This window comes from Falco cherrug, chromosome 8 (assembly GCF_023634085.1).
Source record: "Falco cherrug isolate bFalChe1 chromosome 8, bFalChe1.pri, whole genome shotgun sequence".
Classification (NCBI taxonomy): domain Eukaryota; kingdom Metazoa; phylum Chordata; class Aves; order Falconiformes; family Falconidae; genus Falco; species Falco cherrug.
This window is the reverse complement of record NC_073704.1, coordinates 55,611,726-55,636,910: the sequence shown is the minus strand read 5'-3', so window position 1 is coordinate 55,636,910 and position 25,185 is coordinate 55,611,726. Positions and strand designations below refer to the sequence as shown.

The window sequence follows — 25,185 nt, the reverse complement described above, 5'->3', positions numbered from 1 at the left end:
CTGCCCCCAAAGCAGCCACAGGCACCTTCGTTATGGAAGAGGATTTATCAAAATTAGAAAAAACCACCACATGTACAAAAAAAAAATAAATGCCCCAGCTGGGGAAACATCCCCTAACTTGCATTCCCTTACCCTCCCCTTACTGCCCCAGTGCAAGGAAGGGACACTGGTAAGGGAAGGGGCAGGCTTTGCTCCCAGGGCCGCCCATACCAGCAGGCCGCTGGGGGCAAGGGGACAGTCACGGCTTATCACTGCTGGGGAGCCTGGCCAGAGCAGAGCTTCTCTCACAAGGAGGGTCCTCAGCAGTCACCTTCAGTGACTGACTTTCTTTGGCCACTTGCCTGTGGAACAAGCCCCCCACACCCCAGACAGGAGGCGGCAGCCCTTGGGTGGCGAAGGGGGCCCTGCTAGCATCCCCCCTGTCTTCCCCAGCACACAAGCTGCTTTTTTACAAATGTTCCCGAGAGCAGTACACACAGAGCTGAGCCAAAGGTGGCAGCACTGCCAACCAGGCAAGGAGGGGGGCAATCTCCTCACCCCAACCTACACTAACTAAGCACTCTCCCATCCCCGTGAGAGCAGGCAGGCATTGCCTCCCCCGGCACGGTTTCATTAGGAGTCATTGGGGAGCCCAAAGAGCTTGACGGTGCCTGCCTCCCGGCTGCTGTCGTATTTGCCATCTTTGTCGTCACAGGCGAAGGCCAGCAGCGGCCTCTTCGGGTGCCAGGCCACTGTGAAGGTGGGGGACTCACACTGCACCTCCCAGAGCTTCTCTCCTGCATGGAAAAGGGGCCACGTCAGCCTGGAGAGCCTCTGGCCCTCCGCTGCACGCTGCCCCAGAGCCAAGCACCTGCTTCTTCTCTCCCGCGCAAGGCAGAGGAGGAACAAACACTGCTTCAGCGCCTTTTAATCACCTGGCGACAAGGCACAGACATGACGTGCACGTCTACCACACACCAACGAGGCAGAGGCTCCCCCTCACGGCGCTCTGCTCTACGCAGCCAGGCTCTTCAGCAGCAGACCGATTCCCCCAGCGCCACCCCAGCTCCACCAGCACTTCTCCATCCCATTCCCCCCTTGCTGTTTCCCAAAAGGAAACTGTTACCTGTCTCCACCTCTGCAATGTCAATGAAGTGATCTTCTGATGCCGATGCCAGCATCTTGCCATCATGGCTAAAGCTCAGTGTCCGCACAGGCCAGTCAAGCCTGCAGCAACAGAGTGAACCACACGGGTGAGCCACCTGCCTCACCCTCACTAGAGAGGGGAGGCAAACAGCTTCTGGACAGCACCACCTACCTCGAGAAGCACCTCACACACACCAGTTCATCCACATCCCAGAGGCTGACTAACGCGTCAGCACTGCCCGTAGCAAAGTACTTCCCCATGGGATCAAACTTGATGCAGATGCAGTTTGAAGGATGGGCGTTGATGGACTGAATAGGTTTCAGCTCTGGGTAGCTGCAGAGATCAAGGGAGAGGGCAGGAAGCAGTGAGAGAAGCATAGGGCTCGTCTACAAGCAGGGCTGGCATGAGGCACACCGGGACTGTAAGCAAACCAACTGGTCCAAGGCCACACTCTTGGAAACCTGGAGTGCCGAGTGAACGAGGCAGAGCATCAGGGTCACTCTTGGGAAGCCCAGCCCAGAACTGAGGCAACCACAGCTCCAGGCAAGTGTGTTCCAACCAAAGGGTTGGGAATCACTGGGGTGGGGAACTTGCGCTCCCCAAAAGCAGCAGAAGGACTTGCAGACTGATGTCTGCGGCAGCCAGCCCAGCTACCCTGCCCACCAGCCACCACAGGCACCTACCTGAGAATGTTGATGCAGCCATTCCCGTTAGTGAGGAAGAACATGTTATTATCATTGTTCCAGGAGATCTCATTCACCTCAAACTTGAACTGTTCCTCAGCTTTGGAGCGATGCGTCTTGGCATCAATGAAAGTTACCACATCATCCTTGTTCCCCACTGCAATGGTCTGTCCATCAGGGCTCCAACAGATGTTGATGTTCTCCCCTGGAGGGACAGAAAAGCAGCAGGCCCCATTTCCACACAACAATCCACAACAGCCATGAGTTAAGCAGACAGGCAGCTTTTATTCCTGATCTAAGGCCATAACCTGCTCCACTAACTCCAAATCACTCCCAAACGGGAAACAAACTGCCAGGTCTGCACTCCAACACACAAACCCTATACAGTAGCTGTCCAGCAAGTATGTATAGCTCTTGACAATCAAACTTAACAGAACTGCAGCTTCAAGCCAACAAGACTACATCGCTGCCCTTCCCATTTCAGCCAAGATGGGACCAGAGCAACCACCAAACAAGGTCCACTCAAATATCCTCCGAATCCAGTGATCCTCAAGATCCAGAAAAAGTGGAAGCCCACAAAAAATACCTATGATGCAACAAGGCAGATTGCAGTTATGCTATCTTACAATGCCATTTCCAGCCCTGGCAACTCAAAATCGGAGATTTGCAAGAACAGAGATGGTATCAGAGTTAACCAGTACACAAATTCAAGTAACTGTTTCCTGAATCTGTTCAGACTTTTACTTCTACCATGCCTCTCTGCAGATGTGCCTTTCCTCAGTCTCCAGCCTCACAGCCCACAGACTTGAGAGACAAGTACACAGGACATTTTAACAGCCAGCATTGTATTTCAGTAGTTTCTCCAGTCCTGACCCCAGAGTAAATCAGCCCTCACGTTCACTGCTGCTCCTTATGGATGAATGCAACGCAAAGATAAAAGCAGTCAGCAAAGATGCCCCGATTGCCAATACCCACAAGACACATCCAAAGCACAGTACCACTGCAGACAGGTCCAGCGCAGCCGAAGTTCTGCCGGGACCCAACAGCAGGGACTCACCTTTGGTATTGACAGTGGCAATGCACTTGGTGGTGCGGACATCCCAGATGCGGATAGTTTTGTCCCCGGATGCTGTGACGAAGAGGTCAGGGTTGCTGGGATGCCAGCAGAGCTGATCCACGCTGTCCCCGTGACCTCGGTAGTTGTTCTCCTTCACCTGGAGGGAGAGGACAGCCATTGATGGGAGGATGAGGCTGGCTCAGCTCCTGCTCCTGCCCCGGATCCCAGTATGCTGCACCCATACAGCCCAATAGCCCCAGCGCTATTTCAGCCGCGCTCCCCCGCCACGGCCAGAGGGACCCTGCCGCCGCCCCAACCGGGCACCAGCTCCAGCCCCCGACTCTGGCCCCGGCCCCCTCCCGGCACGGACCCCATACCCGCTTCCAAGCCTGGAACCCACCACCGGGGCCCAGTCCCGGTGTGAGACACCCGTCCCAGGCGGGGTCCCCGGTACCGGCCCCAACCACCGGTGCCGGCCCGAGGGCTGCCGGGCTGCCCCGCTACCAGGTGGCCCTGGGTCCGGTACCCACCGGCGGCGGCCCGCCCGCCCGGTGCCGGAGGAGCTCACCAGCCGGTCCTTCTCCAGCAGGAAGACGCTGGCGGTCTTGTCGAAGGAGCCGGAGGCGAGGCGGCGGCCGCAGCAGCTCCAGGCCACCGAGTGCACCTTGGCGCCGTGCGCCGGGAACTCGCGGCTCCGCGTGTTGGCGCGGAACAGCTCCTGCATGGCCTGCACGTAGGGCGACAGCGCCATGGCGGCGGCGCCGCGCCGTCACCGGGCCCGCCGCCGCCCCGCCCCGCCGCCGCGGCTGACGCAGCTTCCGCCGCCCGCCTCGGCCGGGCCTGGCCCGAGGCCCCAGCGCTGCCGCCGCCGGCCCGCGGGGGGTGGAGCCGCCGCCCGCTGCCAAAATGGCCGACAGCGTCATCGTCATTAGCGACTCGGACTCGGAGAGCAGCCGCCCGCCGCCGCTCCCCGTGGTGAGTCGGCGGCCCGTGGGGCGGGGCGGGGCCGGGCCTCCCGCCGCAGCGGCGCCGCTGCCCCTCACAAACATGGCGGCGCTTCCGCCGCGGGCGGGACGGGAGCCGCGGGAGGTCAGGAAGCGTCAGGGGCCGTGGAGAGGCGCGCCCCGCCGCGCGTCCCCGGGGAGCCCGGTCCCCTCGGTCACGGGCCTCGCATCCCCCGAGGACCGCCCCTCCCCCGCCTCCCAGGCCTCGGCCACCTCCCGCCAGCTGGGGCCCGGTCCCCAGCCGTGTCACCCCGGGGGTCCCAGCCCCCTCGGTCGCGTCCCCCCGGGAAGGCCCCGGCCCGCAGCCATGGGGAGGCCCGGTTCCCTCAGCCGCGCCTCCAGGCGCGTTCCAGGGCTCAGCCCCCGGGCACCCCGCCGGCTCTAGCCCCGGGCCGTGGCGGGGCGGCCGCCGTCCTGTCACCTGGGCCACCCCGCAGGCGGGGACAGCGGGCCGGGGCGGCGGCTCAGGGCGGGAGGTGCGGCCAGGCAGGGCCCTGGGCACGGGGCAGCGCGCTGACTGCGCCACCGGCTGCCGCAGGCCCCGGGCCCGGTGTGGGGTCAGACGCCGACAGCTCCGCGGTGTCCGGTGCGGCAGGGCTGGCGGGGGCCGCGGCCACCCTGTCCCTCCGCGGCTCCACCGCAGCACGCCGGGCCTGCTGGGTTTCACCTCTTCCCGAGGCCACCTGCGGCCCCTCCTTGGGAAAGGCAGCAGGTCTGAGTCAGGGGAAAAAACTGGGTTTAAACTGCCCGCAAAACATGTTCCCGCTTTGAGATGCTGAGGGTGGTTTTTTTTCCAACAGCAGACAGGCTCCGACCCCTCCCAGGCACGTCCAGGTCCGGGGAAGCGCCGTGCCTCGCCTGCCAGCGGCGCGGGCACAGCCGCCTCCCCCACCTGCTCCTGCTGCCCCTCCGATGGCCGGTCCCTGGAGCTCCAGGTGCTGTGGTCCAGCAGGTCCTGGGTGGGAATCCATCCCCGGAGTCTCAAGGCTGCTGTAGCTCTGGCTTGGTGCCACAGATGTGATGGTAGCTCTGTTGCCCACCACTTCTGTCTCTGTAGCGGGTGAGGTCACGCTGCAGGGGTGGTGCTGAGGTTTGGATCCTGCACTGCTCCTGCCAGCGCTGAGCAGGAGCCCCTGGGGATGGGGGACAGGAGCACTCGCTGCATTCCCCGTGCCCTCCCCGGGCACCCCAGCAGGGCTGGCATTTCCCCATCCCGGGAGGGAGGTGAGCAGGCAGCCAGGCTCACTCTGGGATAATGTGAGAGGTGTTTGGAGGGGAGGATGCACGCGTTTGCCATAAGGAGCCCTGGGGGGAGCAGGGGGGTTTCTTTCTGCCAGGAGCAGGGAAGAAGAGCCTGGGTCAGGCTGGGGCTCTGCCATGTTACTGGGGGAGGTTGACACCAGAGCTCGGTGCCACTGCCCCGCAGGCTGCCCTGTCCCCTTCGGCCAGGCGGTGGGGTCTTTGCCTCTGGTTTCTCTTCCTGAGCTGGGGCAACGGTGCCGGTATGGCAGAGGTCCCTGGCAGTGGAGGACTGAGGCTGCCATCGCTGACAGTGCTGTCCCCTCTGTCCCTACAGGAGATCATTGATCTGACCTGTGAGGATGTAAGCACAGAACAGGTGCCCTGGAGCACTCTTACCATCATTGACCTGACAGAGGACACTTGCAGCCCTCCACACACCACTGGCGGGGCTGACCAGGACCACAAGCAGGTGCCTGCTGCCCTGGCAGCACACATGTCCCACCCACAGCTGTGCTCCACCACCACGCAAGAAACAGAGGCAACAGCGGGGCCGAGCCCAGCAGCACCCTGGCACAGTTCTCCTGCAGAGCCCAGTGCCATCACGGACACAGCAGAAAGCACAGAGAGATGGAGCTGTCTCTCTATCACCTCCAGCCACCACGGCTCCTCTTGCAGCCTGGAGAAGGACTGCAGCACTACCACTTTTAACAGTGACTTGGGCTCCCTGGCTAGCATGCAGCTGGACTCAGACCTGCTGTCTCTGTCCCCCTCCAGCTTGGACAGCAGCAGCAGCTGGAAAGCCGGTGGCCCAGAGGAAGAGACTCCCCACCTGTGCCAGCAAAGGGAGCTCCCCTCGAGACTGAGCCCTGCCCCAGCCATCCCCACAACCCCAGGGAAGGCGCAGGGGCCTTTTCTGGGAGCAGGTGACTTATCACCACACAAAGCAATCGAGCAAGTGATGCCAGACAGGACCAAGGCTGACAGCAAGGCCTGGCTGAACAAACTGCAGTGTTTCAGGAGGAGTGGAGTCCAGCACCTCTTCCTCCAAGGCATAGCATCCGACAGGGAAACACAGCAGGTAAACAGGGTTTAGAGCAGCTGCTGCCAAGCCCAGCCGGAGCCTGCTCAGAGCAGCCCCTGTGGTAGAGGATGGAGCAGGGGCAGCTCCTGCTCTGCTTCCCCTTTTGAGGGGAGCTTTGCCAGGCATTTGGGATCTCTGGTTATTGCAGTTCCCTTCACGGTGGGGCCTACATCACAGCTGGGTTCCTTTGTGTTGGGGGGAACTGGCTTTTATCCATTGCCTTGCCTTGTACGCAGTGGAAACCTGAGCTCATCCCCAGCGGGAAGCTGAGCATGGTGCACACCACCATGGAGGAGAACTTCCTGGAGGGCACCTTGCATTTCCTGAGTGACTTCGTCTCCCGCCAACACTGTCCCCCCAAAGAAATCGTCTCCCATCTGATCAGACAGATCCTGTTGGATCCTCAAGAAGAGGAGATCCTGAAGGACACCTACATGCTGCTGATGAAGATCCAAATGTACGTGTTCCCTTTGCCGTGGTGCCCTGGGACTGGCTAGGTGCTCCTGGGGGCCTGCTCAGCATAAAGGTTATATTCTCTGTGGTCATCACCCACAGAACAGGGAGCTATTTCCCCTATAACCCAGGATGATCCTCCTGCCTCCTGTTATCAGCACAGGCACACCCCTGGCTGTCAGAGACTGGGTCAGGGACAGCCTGTGACACCGGGGAGCCCTCTGTGACAGAGGATCGTGTTTGCCTTCCTCCTGAAGCGTAGAGCGCCTTCTTCACTGCTGTGACATGGCAGAAATGTCTTCCCTGGGCTGCAGCAGGGGCTGCTGTCTGGAGGCGATTGGAGCAGTTTCCCCACTGTCCTCAGGGTTCCCATAGAGGGGCACAATGTTTGGTGATGCCACAGGCCCAAGAGTCCTGGGCTTTTCCATGGAGTACAGCCCCAGTCAGGTGCTTACAAAAAATGAACGTGGTCATGGGAGGAGAAAGGGAGAGGGTGAAGCTGGAGAGGAGAAGGCAGGGAAGGTCCCTGAACAAATGGGGGTGGGAAGGGCTGGGGAAGGGCCGGGGGCTGCTGTGCCTCCAGGCAGATGGTTGGGCAGTTCAGCACAAATGGACAGTGCTGTCCTTGCAGGCTCCATCCAGCCAACACCGCCACAGTGGGATGGGACTGGACGCTGCTGCAATACATTATGGAAGACCAGGTATTTGGCACCGCATGTGTCACATCAGGCAGGGATCATCCAGAACGTGGCGCCTGAGGATAAGCGTTGCCCCAGAGCCTCACGTGGCTCTGCTTTGCTACAGTATGGGCCAGTCCAACATGCAGTTTTATTGCAGTCACTGAGGGCAGTAAATACCAGTTGAGTATCCTGCAGTGCTCCCTTACCTGCTGCACAGCTGTAGGCAGGTTGTCCCATCTGAAGAAGGCACAGCAAAGGATAAAGCCTCTGTGGGTCACAGCCGTAGTGCAATGGTAGAACAGGTCCAGCAATGCCCTTAGGACGTTGCTTGAGCCAGGCAGACCCTCCTGGAGTTAGTCATGAGGTACATCAGCCCATTCCCAAGACAGCCGAATTCCCTGGAGCAACTCACCCTGTGGTTCCACCAGGCTCATACCATTTCCATCTGCCCTCAGGAGAAGCCCCCTGGCTGGCTCCTTTTCCTGCAGTATGTGGTGCAGACCCTGGAGGATGACTTCCAGGAGAACCTGAGGTTGCGCCTGCTGCAGAAGTCGATTGCCAAGAAAGTGCTTTCGTGTGACACGTGCTTCAACAATATCAAGTAAGGGATGCCTCCTCCTCCCTTATTCTGAACCAGATGCTGAGAGGCAGGGGCTCAGGGAACAGTTGTTAAGATTCCAGGTCAGACTTTCCAGGAAACAAGCTTGGGAGCCAGAGGGAATTGTAAGGCCCAAGTATAAAGAACCACGGCAGGTTTACAGAAGCAAACCACCAGAGATGATGCGCAAGGCATTTCCAGCCACAACCTAGTGGGCTTTTCCCAGGAATGAGATTGGATTTGCATTGCTCAGGACAGGACTGAGGTGGCAGTCCTGTTGACAAGCATGTAAATCTGCTGCTCAGTAGAACTACTCCCTAACCTGTCCAAGCAGGTGGGATATATTCTTCATCCTTGGGGTCTTTCTTCAAGCTCCAAGTCTACCTAGTCATAATGCAGCAAGACCGGGCTTATTCCCACTGAAGTTCCTGTTTCTGTCCCAGGGAGGTGGTCAAATGGTTGGTCGCAGCAGTTACAGGAGCTGGGTTCTTCCAGGCACAAGAGCAGCCGCAAGAAACTACATCCTCTTCAGCAGAAGCAAAGACTGAACACAGTTCATCTGCACCATGGCTGGCCAGCACTGACCAGGCAGAGGTGGCTCCACCAACTTTCTTCGCTCAGAAGTAAGCCCCAGAAGTCCTGTCTACCTGCTGGCATTATCCTGGGGCCCAAGTCAGGAAGCCAGCGCCCAAGCCAGAGTCTCTCAAGTCAGGGGAGCCAGGCTGTACCTGTGACCAGTTTTGCTGGTTCTCCTTTGGGGTGTCCATAGACTTGGTGAGCAAGAGACTTCCTTACCTGGTGGGAAATCAGCTCAGTAAGCATCCTGCGCTTGCACATAGCGTAAGGCTGGAGCTTTTTGCCCACAGCTCAGGCTGTCCCAAGCTGCTCCACCACCACTCAGTACAGCTGCCGAGACCTCCCGAGGGCCCACCTGGGGATTAGCTCTGCTTCAAAGAGCTTCAGATTCAAAAGCCATCAAGAGGCACTAAATGTAGCCTGCTACATTCCCCTGTGTCCCTCACTGCAAGGCATGAGGCTGAACTAGGTGCCATCCCCACTGCTTTACTTTGCAAGCCGAGGGGTAGTATCTCGTAGTGCTGACTGTGTCTTTAACCTAGGGTGATGCTCCTGCTCCAGCGGATGTTGTCCATTGCAGTGGAAGTGGACAAATCTCCCAACTGCAGCTCCTGTAAGATCGCAGATGTGATATTCCCGTTTATACTGCATATTCCCCTGCGGAGCCAAAGGTGAGACAAACACGTGCAAGGCAGCATCCGCCTGTGTGAGCAATAGTCTTACTCCCAATTTACATCCAAGTCTGGATGCATAAAGTCCCACAGGGTAGAGAAAGACAAGCTCATTTATGGCCCATCCAGTAAGAGTATGGCTGTATCTCCCATGGAGATAAAACATCACCAGTTGAATACATCTACTCAGCTGGTGTGTTGCCAAGAACATGATTCTCCCTCTTTTTAAAAGTTGCAGGACCTTAAAACTGTAAAGAGGGTCTGAAATGCAGCACTCTGCATCAGCACAGTCAGGTACTGGTAAATACATCACTGATTCCCAGGAGCAATGGGGTAGCTCATCAGAAATACAATGCAGTTCTTACAGCTCTGCCTTGACAGCGTTTTGTGTGCTTCTCTAAGAAATGCAGTATCTGAAGCCAAAGCACAAGGGCCTGACTGGCTCTAGTGTAGACATGAGAGCACCAGACCTGCAGACATTTCAAACCTGTGTTGGCAAGCCCCAGCAGGCAGCTCTTTTAGACCCTTTTAGCAGGGTCTCTGAGCACACCAGGTCTGATCAAGCCAAACTGAATCTAACCAAGCTATCGCTCCTAGGATATATCCTAGATCCATCTGGCTGCTGACCCCACTTCACACTTGCTTGGCTGTGCTCCCTGCGAGTCAGCAGGAATGGGTAACTTCTACACAGGCGGCTGGGCAGGGTGAAGTGAAGCAGCTAAGCTTGCTTGACAGACCATACTGACCCCAAATTGCCGTGGGTCAGGCCTAAGGACAAAAACATGCCCATGGCCAAGCTGCAGAACAAAGGTCTCCCTATCACATCTGGTGGTTTTCCTTCCAGTGCACTGCTGGGCAGCCCTGGCAGTCACCCCACATCTGTAGCAGATCAGCACCAATGGGACACCGGGAGCATACTGGAGCAGTTGTTCCTGGTCAAGCTGTGCTGTCTCCCTTTTGTCTTCCAGGGAAGCTTTCTTTAACACCATGGAGAGCCAGCTCCTGCGCTGCAGACTACTAGAACTTGTGTTCCAGCATAGTTGTGATGTACCCACGACCTTGCCCTTGTCTCTGGCCAAGATCCTGTATTTTCTGAACCACTTCTCTGTGCTGCTGAAATACGAGGTATGAAGTCCAACCTCCCTTCGTTTTGTTTTCTCCTGAGAAAACCTCTTCTAATAACCAAATATTGTATCCTGTCATAGGATGATACAGCAACGTGGCAAAGATGGGATGAGATGCTGCAGTACTTGAGTTTGCTGCTCCAGAGCTACCAAAATGTGGTACTGGGTACGTAGCCTGTTCTGGCCTTAATAGACACAATCTCATCAAGAGGCTGCAGTGGAACAGCCAAAGTACTCTTTCTCCTCTCTTCTCATCACTCTTGAGCTCACAGCTAAGACACTGAGTCTTAGAAAGATAATGTGCCTCCATCCATGCTAGTAATTATTCCCAGAAGTCAGAGTAAAGAAGTCGTGTTGCCCCAAGCAGAGCACCCAAATTGCTTTGTCAAGTTTAGCCTCTAAGAAATAGTCTGCTTCCTAAAGGATCAACTCCAGCACTGGGAAGTACACAAGGGGGTGCTCTGTACCCACTGTTGTCTAAGTTGCACACACTTAGTGTGAGTGGAAGAATAGGGTGGTTTAGGAGGAAAAGCAGAAGGCAAAGAGATGGTAAAGCCAGGACATATTCCGTACTTAGTAAACTGGGCAGAGAGCACCACCCACAGTAGCCATGAAAGGAGCAGCATTTCTGACCCCAGGACAAAACTCCTCAAATTCCTAAAGTCTTTTTCCAACTTCAGCTGCTTTAGCTTAGGGTTAAGGCTCTTAGGAACCCACCATCACATGTGCATAGAGTTTTTTTCTCCCTGAAGCCCTAGATGATTACAGTTGTTAAGCTCTTTGGAGACTCTCCTTTGCAGCTGGACAGCTATTCAGTCTGGCACTAGCACAGGAGAAAAGGATACTACAAGCCCTGCCCCGTCCCCACTTCTTGGGCTCTTTCCAGATGCAGACTGAGCTCTGGGAGGGGACAGTTCCTTACACCAGGCTAGTCTTGTGCAGAAGCATCAAGGATAACCATGAGAAGATGAGCACAGTTCCCAGCTGTTCCTCCACCACAGCACTGCGCTGCCTGCAGGACGCTGCAGTCTGCCCAGTACGGGTCAGGCAGCCCATTACACATTGCCTCTCCCCACCAGCATTTCCTCTTGCAGAGCACTTGCGGAGCTCACTCAACGAACGGATGGATTTGATCATTCAGAAAGCCAAGCCCAAGCTCCAGGATGGTGATGACATCAGCCATCTGGACATCCAACTGAAAATAGAGGACTCCATCAGCCGAATGCAGCAGGTCCTGGGGCAGCCTTTTCCCCTGCAGATCACAGAGAAATTGTGCATGCTTCGGGAGTTGTTCCTCATTGTCACTGCTACCTGATTGAGACCACCACTGCAGCAGGAGACACAAAGAATTTTATGTTTCCTCTATAAAACCGGATCAAAACTCCCATCTCCTGCTGCAGTCTCAGGTGTCACGCATCACGTGGGTTTGTTTATACATTTCTTTGGAAAAATGTCTGGTTTACATGGTCTCAGCACTTCCTCTCAAACTTGCCTCATCCTAGTTTTATTAGGTACTTTGTACATTTTTTAAAAAATAAATTATTTTTGTATTTATTGGGACTCTTCCATCTTGGTGCCAGCCCTGCCCAAAGGAAGTGCAGAGCTCCATCAGCTTGTACCTTGGGACATTAGACTGATGCAGCCACAAACTCTTGACAGCAGTTTGCACAGCAAACAAAATGCCAAAATACCTGTTCAATATTAAGGATGATATTATAATCCTTAACACAAAAAAAAACCCCAAACACCAAAACACTAACAACCCAGATGTGGGATGCAGTGAGGGCATTCACAGTGCAGAGATCCCTAAGCCATGCTGGTCAGTCCTCAGGAAAGGAACATTTCTGCTTCAAATCAAATCAAACTACATGAATTTGCCCAAGGTGATTAGCATGTCAAGAGGGAGGACTGAATAGCAGCATCAGCTGAAAAGGCTGTGCCTCTCTCTTCCAGCACTGAAGTGTCTGCAGTCCAGGCAAGCATGCACATTATGGAGATGAAAATTGAATTCAAATCCACTGCCATCCACTCAAATCGCAGCTGAGGTCAGAGAGCAATTGGGCATTCCTACAGAAGCTCTCCTCAGACAGTTCAGCAAGCAGCAACAGAGGTTGGGAGCAGGAGATGCTCCTGTAGCTGCCCCCCCTGACAGGGGACCCTTGGCAGTGTCCTAATGAGGAAAGCAGAGCCTAGGAGTACCAGGCGGCACAGGCAGAGCCAGGAATGCAGTAGTCCTGGTATTAGCACTGCACACACTGAAGATGTGGTGCCTGCTACACAGCAGGGCCTCACCCAAAAGACTGGCTTTAGTTAGCCCAGAACTGCTTGAAAGGGTCTGACTTGGGGCTCACATCTGCTCCTTGTTCTTTAGGAAGCCACTTTTCAACTGCCAGGTGCAGAACAAACTAACCATTCACATGGCATTGCCCCTCTAATCCAGGGGACAGTGAAATAATGTTTTGGGAGTAGTAGCCAGAAGTATTCCCAACAGTGCAAAACCTTAAGTGCTCCCTGCTCTAGAAAGCTGCTCTTCCTGCATGGTATGTTCATTCAGGCGTATTTTCCAGTTAAAAGAACCTAACTGGATTAGACTTCCATAATTAGACAAGAATCAGCATTCCAACAAGAGGGCTGTAATTATGGATGATATTTTTCAATATGTTGGTCATATCCCCAAGAACAGTGTTGAAGTAAAAATACAGAAAGTAGTATGATATTCTGAGAGGACACAGTTAAAACCCCAGCCTTCCCAAACTAAACTGTGATATTAGCCTATGTAACAGAGCCCTGGAGCAGCCTCTACCAGAAATACCTGGGTGATTCAGGATCTATTTAATCACTTTTACTTCTGCTAACACTCTAGGAGCACAGGAAACACCAGCATTCAGCTCAGACATTCCCAGCACAGGAGAAACACATGCTCTATCAGCAGTACTTTCACAGCTACAAATACTGTAACAGCACTCAAACCAGAACTTTTCAGAGGGCAGCAAAGCTGAGATGGTCACACCACAGAGCTGGGCACCTCTAGGCAAATACCAGCCTGGCTCCTACATAGTACAGGTGCAAACACAGCACACAATCTCTGCAACATGAAGAATCACCATTTGAACAGCTCAAGAAAACATAAAAGACTTCCATGTTTAGTTTCACCTGCACAAGCCCCAGGACAGGGCTAAGTCTGGATTTAAACCTATTTCCCCCTGTCAAAAGGGAGTTTTACAAAGCAAACATTTCATCCTACTGCAAGTGCTGCCAGAGCCTTACTAGGCAGAACCTTGACTCAGTGGACAGCACCACATTTCTGCCACAGGTGCTTTGCCAGCGCTAACACACACCAAGGACCTCCATTCACAAGGATTTTATTTTCCAGTAACAAACAAACAAAAAAATAATCACACAGACATGAATACAGACAAATAAATTAATGTCAAATGAGAGACTGATTGCCAAGGTGCAAATGAGTAGTGACTGAGAATTGGTTGGGTGGGAGACTTTAAACACATCATTGGCAGTGCTGTTGAAGCTTGAGAGGAAGCAGAGCCACAAAACATGTTTCTTCAGAGGGGACAGCAGCTAGCCAAGTGAGCCAACCCTGCCTCTCTCGCCAGGAGGAATGTTTAAGGCAGCAGAAACTCCAGAGCTCAACAGTTACCAGCTGTTAAGTAACTCCTGCGTAATGTCCTGGCAACAGAGGAGCTTCCAGTACCAGATGCCAGGCTGCTGCTGCCACTTTGCACCACACAAAGCCTGCTGCTGGCTGAGGGAGCTCTGCAACACAATCATGAGATCAAGAGAGAGACCGGTTTGCTACAGGACAGGTGAAGACTGCAGAGCAACACTGTCTATAATGCTTAAGGGATTAGAAGGTAGCCAGGGGTTCCTTCCACTTTTCATGAAAGCAGGTGTTAGCTGTTCCCAATAACCAGTTCTGAACTAGGCCAAAAGTTACATACATCTGTATCATAGCAGGAAGGAATGTTTAGCCTTGATCTGTCCTCAGTCCTCCCCCAGACCTGCAAAATGCCTTTAATGCTGACGAAACAAAAAACCCTACTGAGAAGTGCCCCTGACATCTAAAACTTCATACAGGATGATAGGAAAAAAACCCCACAAATCAGGCAACACCCAGGGTGCCAGAACATCTGTAAGCCTGTTGTCCAGGAGAAGGCAGGGCAGTGTTGTTTTACAGAAAAAAAAAAAGAGGATGATTACTTGGTTCAAGCTACACCAGCTCCGGTCATTTCAATCTTTTTGGAGGAACATAAGGAGCTGGAAAAGACGTTCTTCCTCATTACTGCCAAACCCCATTAGATTCTGCTCCCTGCCTTTCATTAGAAGTATCTTAGAATGGTCACTGCTCACTTTTCCTGTAAAAAAAATTCCAAGAACAAAGTACTAGGTGTCAAACTATAAGGTCACACTGGACAGTAAGGGAGTGCCACATTTAAAACTGACCCACCCCATTTGCAGAACAGCTTCCTTCTGGCAGTTAAGAGTCCAGTTTTCAGTCCTTGCTTGTTTTCATCATTTTCTGCTGGTGTTCTGTATATGCCAGACATAATCACTGTCTTCCTGAGGGTACTTCAGCACTGAGCAGGACAAGAGAACCAGACTACAGGTAGACAAGCCAGCCTGCTTGCACATGACATGCAGTCCTGTCCCACAAAACGTGGTTCAAGGTTTTATGGTGGTGTAGTATACAAGGAAGCACATCTAGTGCAGCCTAGCAGACCTAACTGGTAGGGATAGAGCAGACAGGACGGTTTACATTGGTTTAGTACTAGTGCAGGAGATTTTCCAAGACTGGCTTTAGGAGGACAGTCACAACAGTTTCCTTTTCTGAGATGAAGAGCTGGAAGGGAGACTTCCATATTTTACTGCAGCACAATGGGACAGAGAAGCAGAGCCTAAGACACCCTGTAGCCTGCTAAAGACACCAGAAGCATTCTTCCTAGAACCCGGTGGGAGTGAGCACATTTAGATCCCGAGGTTTGATATTATGGGAACGTGGAGATTGTTTCCTCCCTTCTGTGACTGGAATGTCCATTTTGGGTGGCTTGAAGGTAACTGGATCCTCTGGCATCCTAGTAGCCTGAGCACGCATCAGCTCCATTGGGGATGGCTTCTGGGCACCCTTATAAGATTGGATGGTAAATCCTCCTGATAAAAAAAAATATCACAGGAAGTAAGAGCTAGAAAAATTAGCCAAGTGCTTTTTTTCCCACTGCTGCCAGGAGTAAGCAGTGTCACAGATGCCTGACACTGCAGAAATCCCACACAAGACCCAGCAGCTTCATGTCATCAAAAGTATATTCCACATCAGTGGCTGGCACTTCCAGTTCTGGTTCCACCAGACATCAGAGGAAGAGTAAAAAGTGTCACCTTCACACCCTGCTCTTTTACTGCAGCTCAGTGCAAGTTATTTCTACTTTCAGATCCTTGGCATAGGTTTTACCTAACTGCTTTATATTCAGGCACAGAAAGATGAATAGCACACATTCACAAGGTGGTCCTAGAAAGTAACAAGACAAGCAGGATAAGGCTCCAGAAATATCTAGCAAGTCTGTTGTATGACAGGTCTCCCCTAGATCTTGCAGGGCAGGAGATTTTAGGCGACATACCTGGATCATTGGCAGATTTCTGGATGGCTTTGGGTCCAAAAAAGCTCCATCTTTCAGATGGCAATTTGTCCCCACCAGCTTCTATGCCAAAGTCTGGGCCAGTGATAGAAGTAGAGGATCCCTGACTAAACCAGCCCCTACAGAAAAAAAATAATAGAGATATACAGAGCATGAGAATAAAATACTTCAAGTGGCCCCACCATGCCAGGAACTTTACATGTTGTTATCAGGGGGCAATTTAAACAATTTGAATAGGTTTGTTACAACCCAAAAGGAAGATATGTATGCCCAAGTTGCACAATCTTTCAGCATTTGGATCTGTCCAACACCAATCCACAGCAGGCTCTGAATTTCATCCCTTAGACAATCCCTCACTGGATACAAAAGTTATTTGTAGCAGCTCCCACCTCAGCAGCCTGTAGGAAACTAACGGAGGCAGTGTCTGCCAGGAACAGAGTACCTGTTTTTATGCTTGGGAGAAGCGTGGGGAGTGCTGCTTGGAGTAGACTGAGCAGAAGAAGTTTGTCTGTCATCTTTTGTCATCTCTCCAGTCTGCATTTTTAGCTTCTGTTAGGAGAGGCAAGAGAAACAGAAGCAACAGAGCTTAAATACAAGACATAAGGAACAAACAGCCAGTTTTATTGTCAAAATTAGGCAATTGTTTATATCACAGGTGATAAGGATTTAAGTGTCACTTCACCTAAAGCTATACCCTGTATTACAATACTTGCATACACCCCTTTCTTTCCACATCAGATAAGCATTTTAGAAGTCCACTATACTCCAGACACATTCTCCAGGCTAGAAGTAAAATAACACCTATTGCTCACACTGCAATTCAAATTCACTACCCAACAGTAATGCACTGTTTCCATACCAGATTCACAGGGATGCTGCAGACATAGCAGAGCTAGCTTATGCATCTGTTCAGCTACCTAGTAAGTCAAAATGCCACAGCAAGCATTTGTCTCCAGCACTTTTCAGAGCAACAAAGCTTTTTGGAACCTCAAGTTCTCTAGTAAGGGTGAGACCAGACCTCACACAGAAGGTACAAGGTCTAGGAGTACTAGACCTTGAGAAGTAATCCACATACAAAAGTATGGCAGCACCACTCTGAGATGAACTGCAAGTGAAGACTACCCCTGGCCATAAAATGAACAGGAATCGGGTGTATGTGAACCAGGTTATTAAAAGTCAGACAGCACAAACTGAACTTTGAAGAAGTCACTTGAGGGCAGTTACAGTTCAAACACCAGCTACACAGGCACCTTCTCAGAAAGCTTCCTGTGGCTGCCCAAGCCACACTAACGCAATTCACCAAGACTGTTACTGAAACTTTGACCTTGTGGGAGTACACTTGGCAAGTTCACTATTAAACTCCAAATACAAGGTTACTGTGGGCAACTGAGCTCATCAGAAATATGCTGGTTCAAGACCTTTGTCTTTATTTCCAGTACGAAGCAAGCCCAATCTCATCTGCTAACTTCCCCATCAGAAATGCACAGTTTACAAGTTCTCTCCGGACAAACAGTTACAACAGTCAACTGCAGGGCACCATTCAAAGGTACAGCAAGAAACCAGAGCCTGTGTAAGCTCACTTGGAAAGACAACTGTGATTGACATGACTGTGGGATGATAGATTTTCAGTTTCAAAACTATAAAGGCTAATGCTAACTTTAAAATGTATGTGGGTAATTTTTACACAATGAGCTAAAAGCCTTCAAAGAAAGCAGTTTAAGGAGAGTCCTAGCAACATGCTCCAAAAGTTATGTCGCCAGTTAAACTAGTACACAACCTACATGAAAAAAGCCAATGCAAAACAAGCCTTACGTGGACTGCCTCAGCCACTCTGTGATACTTGGTCTCCTCAGTAGTGAGGCCTTTGTGGGGAGTGTAGCCAGCATCTCTCAGCCCTGCCTGCTGCTCGAAGCGCTGAATGCTCTCCTGAGTCTGCTCTGGAATGGACAAGAGCACATATTCACACACAAATGCCACCACAAGCAGTTCTAGCAAACAAAGTTAAGCAACCAAATGCAAGACTTTTTCATCATTCATACATACATGTTGTGATGAGTTGACAGAGGCAGCAAGATGAAGCTAATGAGATCTGAAAACTATGCTGAGTCATAGGGTGAAGCCAGATGAACAGCTATTTGCCCCAAATCACTAGACGTATTACAAATGCAACACTTGCCATTAAGCCCAGCTCAGCCAAGAAGCTACATCACTCCTAATCACAGTTTCCTAAATCTAGGAGACCCCAATAGGCTGGACATTTTAAGTGGCCACCTAGATTCAAGGGAGTTTTTTTGGCCAACAACAACAAAAAAATTAAGTCTTCTGAAAGACTGCCCACACTAGCTGATTTGACAATCACAGCCTTACAGAACGAGCAGTAAAGACTCCCAGTGATTCTAGTTTAGGTAAAAAGCTTGTTCAGCCAAATACAGAGCCAACATCCCATACACTGATATCAACTTCAGTTCTGAAAGATGTAAGTACTTCCCATGCACAACCCCTGCCCCTTCCCAGCATAAGATGCTCACTCCCTCATGGAATAAGAAAAAAGTCAAAATTAATTAGAGCACAGAAAGATTACTAGAAAAGCCCAATGTATTTTTTAAAACAGGTAACACTTCCCATGTCAGTATCACTTGCAAGGATAGCACTGTATGTATGAGAAATCTAGAGGACCTTTGTTTATTTCCAACTTTTGACTGAATGTTCTTCCTGGGAGGTATAGAATGGTGCTCCTTATTTACTGCACAAAAACATTTTTAGGCCATCATGGTTTTAACTAGATTAGCATTTTATCATTAGACTACAACAGGAGATGCTTTCCAGAAAGTCCACATTCTGGATGTTCTTTTCTGATGCACTGGTTATTTCTGAGCCAAGACTGAAACAAGTTCAAACATATAGCTATTCCAAAATGCTCGTCTGAAGATCTAGACCTCTCTGGATGCACAGCTTGGAGGAAAAGACAAAGCTCAGATCCCAGCTGCTAAAAGAAGAGGCAGCAGGAACAGATTAACACATGAATAATTCTTCCTGTTGCAAATGGGCACGTCTTCTCCACAAACATAACTGACCTAATTTGATTTTAAAGCATCATGACTTGAGGTTTGGTTTTTTTTTAATTAAGTGTTACTGTTAGCAAGACAGCAGCTGCTGCTGCTATTAACATAAATGCTAGCAAGTGCTCCATTAGCACAGTATGTCAGCTCTCCAGACTGCTTTGGTTAATTTTAGAGCTTTACCTGTCATTCAGAAATAGCAAGTTAATAAGCAAACATGAAGTAGCAGCAGCTGCCACCTCTGCACTCCAGCAACAAGGTGGCATGGACTGCAGCAGTCTCCTGTCAGGAGATAATGTACCCTGCACTCCTTCCTCATCACCCACCTCCAGCACCTGGAAACACAGAGGCAGTCAGATGTGATCTATTCCCTAGTTCCTTGCTTCCTTCTAGAAGCATCCTCCAAAGAACCCTCACACAGCTCAAGAGCAAAGTAGGTCTGAATCCACAAACCATCCAGGAACTCCGGTAATTACCCTGAGGCATTAGCAAGCCAGCGCACTCATGTGCCCACACCTCATTAGCCACCACATTAGAGATGAGAGCTCTTACTTGTAATGAGAGAGTTCATGATGATATGAGTGGCCTTGGCCTTCACCACAGGCACCTTGTTCACACTTTCAGTGGATGATGACGGAGTTATGACAGGTGCATTCATGTCGGCATCTCCCTCCTCAACCTGTGGAGAAGAAGCAGGGTACAGTTTAAGATGAGAAAGTATCTCATCACAGGACACATCTCTTAACTACTCAAATGAGACAAGGCCAAGGTGCTCCAGCAGCTATCCTTCATCCCATGGAACAAGCACATGCACTGTTCTCACTACAGCCCAGGAATGTTTAGAGCTTGAACGTCATAATTCTTAGCAACGAACAAGCAACTTCACCCCACATTTGAAAACCCACCAGGCTCAGGGCCAGCAATTTTTCAGTCGAAGTACAAAAAGGTCAACAGGAAAGAAACCCTAACATATCTACTTCCGTTCTCATAACTGCAAATTGGACTTCAAGGTCAACTGAGCAAGAACTCTTCCACAGACAGCTCAGAAACACAAACTATTTACAGAATGGCAGTCACACAGATTAGACACTGGTGTTCAGATCTGGTTTCCACCCTATTCCATTTATCAGTTTCTTGCTCAGTGTGTCTAGTGGTCACATCTCTACCACTGATCACAAGACCCTAGCAACAAAGGACTAGACAAACACTAGAAAACAAGTAATCCTGTGAAATACAGGCTTCCTCCTCCTAAAACACAAGTTACTGCTCCCTGACTGGCCAGTTTGCTTTTTGTGCCAAACCACAACTTAAGGTTTTCTTCCCTAAGAAAGATTTTATAACAAAGTGAGGTAAAAGTAGAGGTTAAACTCAAATGGACACAAGAGTTGTCTACTTCCATTCAACAACATTTAACTTCAATTCAAGCTCAGAAAATAGCCTCAGTTTGAAAGAGCCGGTCTTGCAATCAAAGCATACCCATGGTCATTCCATAGAACAGTTAGAGTCAGAAGGGACCTTCAAAGGTCATCTAGTCCAGCCACCCTGGTGCAGGCAGGGACACCCTTCACTAGACCAGGTTGCTCAAAGCTTCATCGCAAGTGACTCTGAACACTTCCAGGGATGGGGCATCCATGGCTTCTCTGGACAGTCTGCTCCAGAGCCTCACCACCCTCATCATAAAGAGTTTACACCGAGCTTAAGTCAACCCTTTTGCTCTGGTTTTACTACACCAGGTTACAGCTTGCAGCTTTTCCCATCCATCCACACCTGCCATAAGCGAGGAGGCTCCCACAACATGCCTCCCTCAACCACACTGCAGCATTCCCACGACAGGGCCTGGCAGCAGAACCGTGCCCTGTCCCCAGCTCCTCCGGGGCCCAGCAGGTCCCTGCTGCGGGGAGCAGGGAGCAGCAGCCGGACCGGAGGGCTGCCAGGGCCGGGCTGCAGCGGCACCGGGACACCCGCCAGGCCCAGGCCCCGGGCCAACCGGCCGGCCCGCACCTTCGAGAGCTCCTGGTACTTGCGCTCGGGGATGACCGGCTGCTTCCAGAGGACGTTGGCGCACAGGTCAGCAGGCGGCGGCGTCATGGGCGCCGTGTCCTCCAGAGCGTCGTCGTAGCTGAAGGCCCGCCGCGGCACGCCGATGGGCAGCGACATCTTGCCCGGGCGGGCCCCGCCGCCCTGCTCCAGCGCTGCGAACAGAGAGGGCAGCGCTCAGCGCCGCCGCGGCCTACCCGGGCCGGCGGGGAGCGCGGGGGCGGGAGGGGCCTTACCGGGAGCGTCCGGCTGCCGCGAAGTCATAGCGGCGGCGGCGCAGCGGCTCGGCTAAGGCTAGCGAGGCTGGCCGGGGGGCGGCGGGCCGGGGGGCGGCGGGCCGGGCGGTGCCATGGCGGAGCCTGCTGGCTCCCACCGCCGCCGCCTGAGGGGAGATGCGACGGGGGGCGGTGCCGCGGGGGCGAACTTATAGGCGCGCGGATCTCGCGAGAGCTGGCCGCGGCGCGCGGGACACGCTGGGATGTGTAGTTGGTACCCGGCAGGGCGGTGCCGGGAGGAGGGGCGGGGCCTGGGGCAGGGGGCAGGGCCAGTGCCAGGAGGCGGGGCCTGGGGTGGCGGAACCGGGCCGGGGATGGGCCCTGCCGGTCCTCGGTGGCGTGGGTCCTCGGTGGCGTGGGGCGTTCTGCCCGGGGCAGCGAGCCCGGCCCTGCCCGCTCAGGAGCACCCGCCGCCCGCTCCTGCCCGCTCACACCCGCTGCCCAACGGCGCACCGACCCGCCGGAGGGGTGGAGGGGTGCTTGGCCCACCCATGGCGCCAGCAGCGGGGCTGGGGGGCCCTTCCCAGCCTGCTGCAACTGCCCCGCAGACAAGGCCGCGGGGGCTCCAGGGAAGGGGCCCTGGCCCGGGGCAGGGACGCCTTGAGCCACCGGGGAGGATTAAGGACAGCCGAGTCCCATGGGCGCCCGCTGTGCTGGGTGCCAGGCTGCTGGGAGGGGCGGGCCCTAGGGGTGGCCCACGTGTCAGCGCCCCCGCTGCCCCCTCCCTCTCTTCCTCCCTCTCCCCAGCGTCCCTTCTCCCCACCATTTCTCCCTCTCCCCATCCATCCGTCCATCTCTCCCCCCCTCACCCCCCCGCTGTCGGAGCGGCCCCTTTAAGCGCGGCGCTGACGTCAGAGGCGGGCACAGCTGGCGCTGGCGCTCGGCCCGCGGGCACAGCTGGCGGGGGGCGGGGCACAGCTGCGCCGCGGCCGCGCGCTGCCGGTGCCGCTGTCAGTGCCGCCGCCGGATGGCTCCGCCCGGCGCCCTCCGGGACCTGGTGCTGGCCCTGGGAGCCGTCGCGGCCGCCCTCGGCTCCCTCCTCTTCATCGCCTGGAAGATCTACTTCCGTGGCACCGGCACCGGCACCGACTGGAGCGGCTGGTGGGAGCGGGAGCTGCAGGAGCTGCGGGACCGATCTCCCCCCGGCGACGCGGTAAGGGAGGGTGGACCGTGGATCCTGGCCGGGACCCCCGGCCCATCGCGGGGTGAAAGGGCACAGGGTCGGGATCTCCCCGGGAGCCCCGATACCCGGAGTCCCTCACCGGGACCTCCACGAGCCCAGCACGGTGGGGATGGGGCAGGGGGTCGGGATCCCTCCTGGTTCCTCACTCCCCCGAGACCGTCGAGCTGAGGAATGGGCGGGGGGTCGGGATCGCCCCTGGGATGACCTGGAAGGCTCCCGATCACCAGCAGGATCCCTCTGATCATGTGGGGCTGGGGAAGGGGATGCAGGGTCAGGATCCCCCTGGGATCTCATACCAGGAACCCCCAGAGCAGGTCAGACTGGATTCTCCAGAATATTAGGCAGGATGATGGCCCTTGGGGACCCTCCTGCAGCCCATCCTGCTGAGGAAGGGGTCCCTCAGTCTGGACCACCCAAGGAACCCACTGGGATGGAGACAGGGCTCAGGGGCTGGGGGTGTGTGTGCTGTCAGGACCCCTTGCTTCAGGGTGGTCCCTCACCCAGCTGCCTGAGTATGAGGCTGCGGGTCCTGGCACCGGCTCCCACCCACCCCACACCCTCCTGTGCCCCCGCAGCTGGACTGGCGGCAGGTGCTGGTGCTGGGGCTGGATGGGGCTGGCAAGAGCAGCGTCCTGCACTACATCTGCAGCCAGACAGCCAGGGAGCGCATCGCACCCACCCACGGCTTCAACTCTGCCCAGCTTTGTGTCGAGGGGCTGGAGATGGACCTGCTGGAGGGTAAGGCTGGCCTGGCCCCACCGTGTCCCCCCGGGGCTGAGCCTTCACAGCCCAGAGGGTCGCTCTGCCTGCCAGCACCATCCTGGGTGGCGGGAGCATCCCGGGTGATGGGAAGCCTGGTTCCCTGGGGTGCTACGGGAAGGTAGCAGCTCCGCTTTACCCCATACCGGTGCCTAACCCTGCCTGTCTTCCACAGTGGGTGGCAGCCAGAACCTGAGGGCGTACTGGCCCCACTACCTGAGCCAGGCCCACGTGCTGGTGTTTGTGGTGGATTCGGTGGACAGGTCACGCCTGCTGGTGGCACGCCAGGAGCTGCATGCACTGCTAGCTGCAGAGCCCCAGCTGCCCCTGGTTGTGCTGGCCAACAAGCAGGTGGGTGTCCATCCATTCGTCCATCCCTGCAGCTGGCCCCGGGGCTGTTTCCAGTGAAACTGTTCCTCCACAGGGCCCCCGAGGCAAAATCCTAATACCCTAAATCCACCAGCTCTTGCAAAATCTGATTTCTTGGGGCCTGTCTCCTCCAGTCTTCATCAGGAGGTGTGGCTGCTGCTACCAGTGCCCCAGCTAACAAGTTTCAAGAAAGCACCCAGGCAGCAGCATGCAAAATCCCCAAGGGGAAATACATTCCCCAGGCAGGTGACCAACTCATGCCTGGTGCTGCTTTCCATTAGCTTGTGCCAAAGTGACTCCAGTGCAAGAGCAAGGCAGCCCTGCCTGCACACGATCCCTGCGAGGACCGCACAAGCGGGACGGGGCTCCTGCCAGCTAGCAGCACTGCTCCTGGCACTGCTCCCCTCCTGAGCGGCTGCCTCTCTCCCTCTCAGGATAAGAGCAATGCCCTGAGCGCGGCAGAGCTGCAGGAGGAGCTGGCCCTGCACACACTCAGCGGCCAGCGGGAGTTCTTCCTCCTGCCCACCAGCGCGACCTGGGCCAGCCTGAGCACTGCCACCAGCGTCCTCCGCGTGAGAAGCCTGCTGATCACCCTGCTCTCCCAGCCCTGAGCCTGCGTGGGAGGAGATGGGCTCCCACCCCTGGCACTGCTCCTCTTCCATGTCTGCAGTGCGAGGATGGAGGCAGCTGGGTGGGAGCCCTGGAGCTCGGACTCGCTGGCAGCAGGCTGCTGGCCCTGGGGTGTTTGCTCCACCCCACAAGGTTTGGGGTTGAGCTGCAGCACGGCTGCCCTTGGGGAACACAAGCAGTTGGCTCTGCTCTCTGCTGCAGGGAGAGGGCAACCACCTCCTCCAGTCTGGGAATGAAATCTCCCTTGGGATGGAAGCACGAGCACAGCTCTTACCTTCTGGTGAGTGGGAACGTGCAGCACAGGGCAGAGCCCCACATCTTCATGGCAGCCGTGCAGGATATTAAATGAATGGGGCTGAACAAGTGAGGCAGCCCTCTCACCCACTGGCATAGATGCGTCATCCCAGGAGGTAGGCTCTCCTTCCTGACAAACATGAGGAGTTACTGCTGGCACAGCCCTGCGCTGCTGCCCCACCAGAACGGCGCACACTGGCTGCAATCACCAGCTGAGGCTGTCCCTCACCCTGCGGGGGTGAGCATGGTTCTTAATTCCCCCAACTCTGTATTTAAAACCCTGTTTAGGAGAGATGAAGGCAGGTTTTGGCCAGCCCTACACCCTGAACAGGGGTAAAGACAGACCATTTGGTAGGAGCTGCTCTCAGCAGGCATTTGTCCCCCTGCCTGGCCCTCCTCCCTCTCAGCTGCCCCAGTGAGAAGGGAAAGGAGCCAGGCTCAGGGACTACAGGAAGCCCTGCCTGCAGGCTGCTAGGTGAGGCTAAGGGCACTGGTTTCTGGAAAACCGATCATGGAAGCTCGGGAATACATCAGGGAAAGGGGGGTACTTGCTGGCCCGTCTCTGCTGTGAAACCTTTTGTACAGTAGCTCTTTCCTTCTGTCAATAAAAGAGGCTGATCACTCCGCACTGCCCTCCAGCTC

The 25,185-nt window shown here is 54.3% G+C and overlaps 4 protein-coding genes across 11 annotated transcripts; 2 read left to right on the top strand and 2 right to left on the bottom strand.

The window, feature by feature from the left end:
* Window positions 1-26: 26 nt before the first annotated feature.
* THOC3 (THO complex subunit 3) lies at window positions 27-3,676 on the bottom strand. Its single transcript, XM_055718399.1, has 6 exons — window positions 3,435-3,676; window positions 2,867-3,023; window positions 1,810-2,014; window positions 1,298-1,459; window positions 1,106-1,206; window positions 27-776 (listed from the first exon to the last, which is right to left on the bottom strand). The coding sequence occupies exons 1-6, from the start codon at window positions 3,615-3,617 to the stop codon at window positions 613-615; spliced, it is 972 nt and encodes a 323-aa protein (XP_055574374.1). The 5' UTR covers window positions 3,618-3,676; the 3' UTR covers window positions 27-612.
* A 33-nt stretch (window positions 3,677-3,709) lies between these two features.
* On the top strand, window positions 3,710-11,849 carry SIMC1 (SUMO interacting motifs containing 1). Of its 8 annotated transcripts, none has more exons than XM_055718396.1 (11): window positions 3,710-3,841; window positions 4,671-4,805; window positions 5,447-6,190; window positions 6,430-6,650; window positions 7,278-7,347; window positions 7,782-7,927; window positions 8,368-8,547; window positions 9,043-9,171; window positions 10,140-10,296; window positions 10,377-10,461; window positions 11,390-11,849. In XM_055718396.1, the coding sequence occupies exons 1-11, from the start codon at window positions 3,773-3,775 to the stop codon at window positions 11,608-11,610; spliced, it is 2,157 nt and encodes a 718-aa protein (XP_055574371.1). In that variant the 5' UTR covers window positions 3,710-3,772; the 3' UTR covers window positions 11,611-11,849. The 8 variants fall into 8 exon arrangements, with proteins under 8 accessions (XP_055574371.1, XP_055574370.1, XP_055574369.1 ...); XM_055718395.1 differs by having other exon boundaries at window positions 11,375-11,849; XM_055718394.1 differs by having other exon boundaries at window positions 8,350-8,547.
* A 1,792-nt stretch (window positions 11,850-13,641) lies between these two features.
* KIAA1191 (KIAA1191 ortholog) lies at window positions 13,642-21,429 on the bottom strand. Its single transcript, XM_055718400.1, has 7 exons — window positions 21,270-21,429; window positions 20,998-21,188; window positions 19,549-19,675; window positions 17,750-17,874; window positions 16,380-16,486; window positions 15,920-16,056; window positions 13,642-15,458 (listed from the first exon to the last, which is right to left on the bottom strand). The coding sequence occupies exons 1-7, from the start codon at window positions 21,295-21,297 to the stop codon at window positions 15,250-15,252; spliced, it is 924 nt and encodes a 307-aa protein (XP_055574375.1). The 5' UTR covers window positions 21,298-21,429; the 3' UTR covers window positions 13,642-15,249.
* Window positions 21,430-21,614: 185 nt separating this feature from the next.
* ARL10 (ADP ribosylation factor like GTPase 10) lies at window positions 21,615-25,167 on the top strand. The gene is made up of 4 exons (XM_005436994.4): window positions 21,615-22,461; window positions 23,067-23,229; window positions 23,426-23,601; window positions 24,054-25,167. The coding sequence occupies exons 1-4, from the start codon at window positions 22,276-22,278 to the stop codon at window positions 24,228-24,230; spliced, it is 702 nt and encodes a 233-aa protein (XP_005437051.2). The 5' UTR covers window positions 21,615-22,275; the 3' UTR covers window positions 24,231-25,167.
* Window positions 25,168-25,185: the final 18 nt, after the last annotated feature.

Excerpts from the sequence above, each read along its gene's own strand:
- THOC3 (XM_055718399.1), bottom strand. The coding sequence starts at position 3,617 with ATGGCGCTGTCGCCCTACGTGCAGGCCATGCAGGAGCTGTTCCGCGCC. Across the intron at positions 3,024-3,434 it reads TGCTGGAGAAGGACCGGCTG|GTGAAGGAGAACAACTACCG; the intron begins GTGAGCTCCTCC and ends CTCTCCCTCCAG. Across the intron at positions 2,015-2,866 it reads TGCCACTGTCAATACCAAAG|GGGAGAACATCAACATCTGT; the intron begins GTGAGTCCCTGC and ends CTGTCCCTCCAG.
- SIMC1 (XM_055718392.1), top strand. The coding sequence starts at position 3,773 with ATGGCCGACAGCGTCATCGTCATTAGCGACTCGGACTCGGAGAGCAGC. Across the intron at positions 7,928-8,349 it reads ACGTGCTTCAACAATATCAA|TTCCTGTTTCTGTCCCAGGG; the intron begins GTAAGGGATGCC and ends TTCCCACTGAAG. Across the intron at positions 8,548-9,042 it reads CCAACTTTCTTCGCTCAGAA|GGTGATGCTCCTGCTCCAGC; the intron begins GTAAGCCCCAGA and ends TCTTTAACCTAG.
- KIAA1191 (XM_055718400.1), bottom strand. The coding sequence starts at position 21,297 with ATGACTTCGCGGCAGCCGGACGCTCCCG. Across the intron at positions 21,189-21,269 it reads GCGGCAGCCGGACGCTCCCG|CGCTGGAGCAGGGCGGCGGG; the intron begins GTAAGGCCCCTC and ends CTCTGTTCGCAG. Across the intron at positions 19,676-20,997 it reads AGTACCAGGAGCTCTCGAAG|GTTGAGGAGGGAGATGCCGA; the intron begins GTGCGGGCCGGC and ends TCTTCTCCACAG.
- ARL10 (XM_005436994.4), top strand. The coding sequence starts at position 22,276 with ATGGCTCCGCCCGGCGCCCTCCGGGACCTGGTGCTGGCCCTGGGAGCC. Across the intron at positions 23,230-23,425 it reads GGAGATGGACCTGCTGGAGG|TGGGTGGCAGCCAGAACCTG; the intron begins GTAAGGCTGGCC and ends TGTCTTCCACAG. Across the intron at positions 23,602-24,053 it reads TTGTGCTGGCCAACAAGCAG|GATAAGAGCAATGCCCTGAG; the intron begins GTGGGTGTCCAT and ends TCTCCCTCTCAG.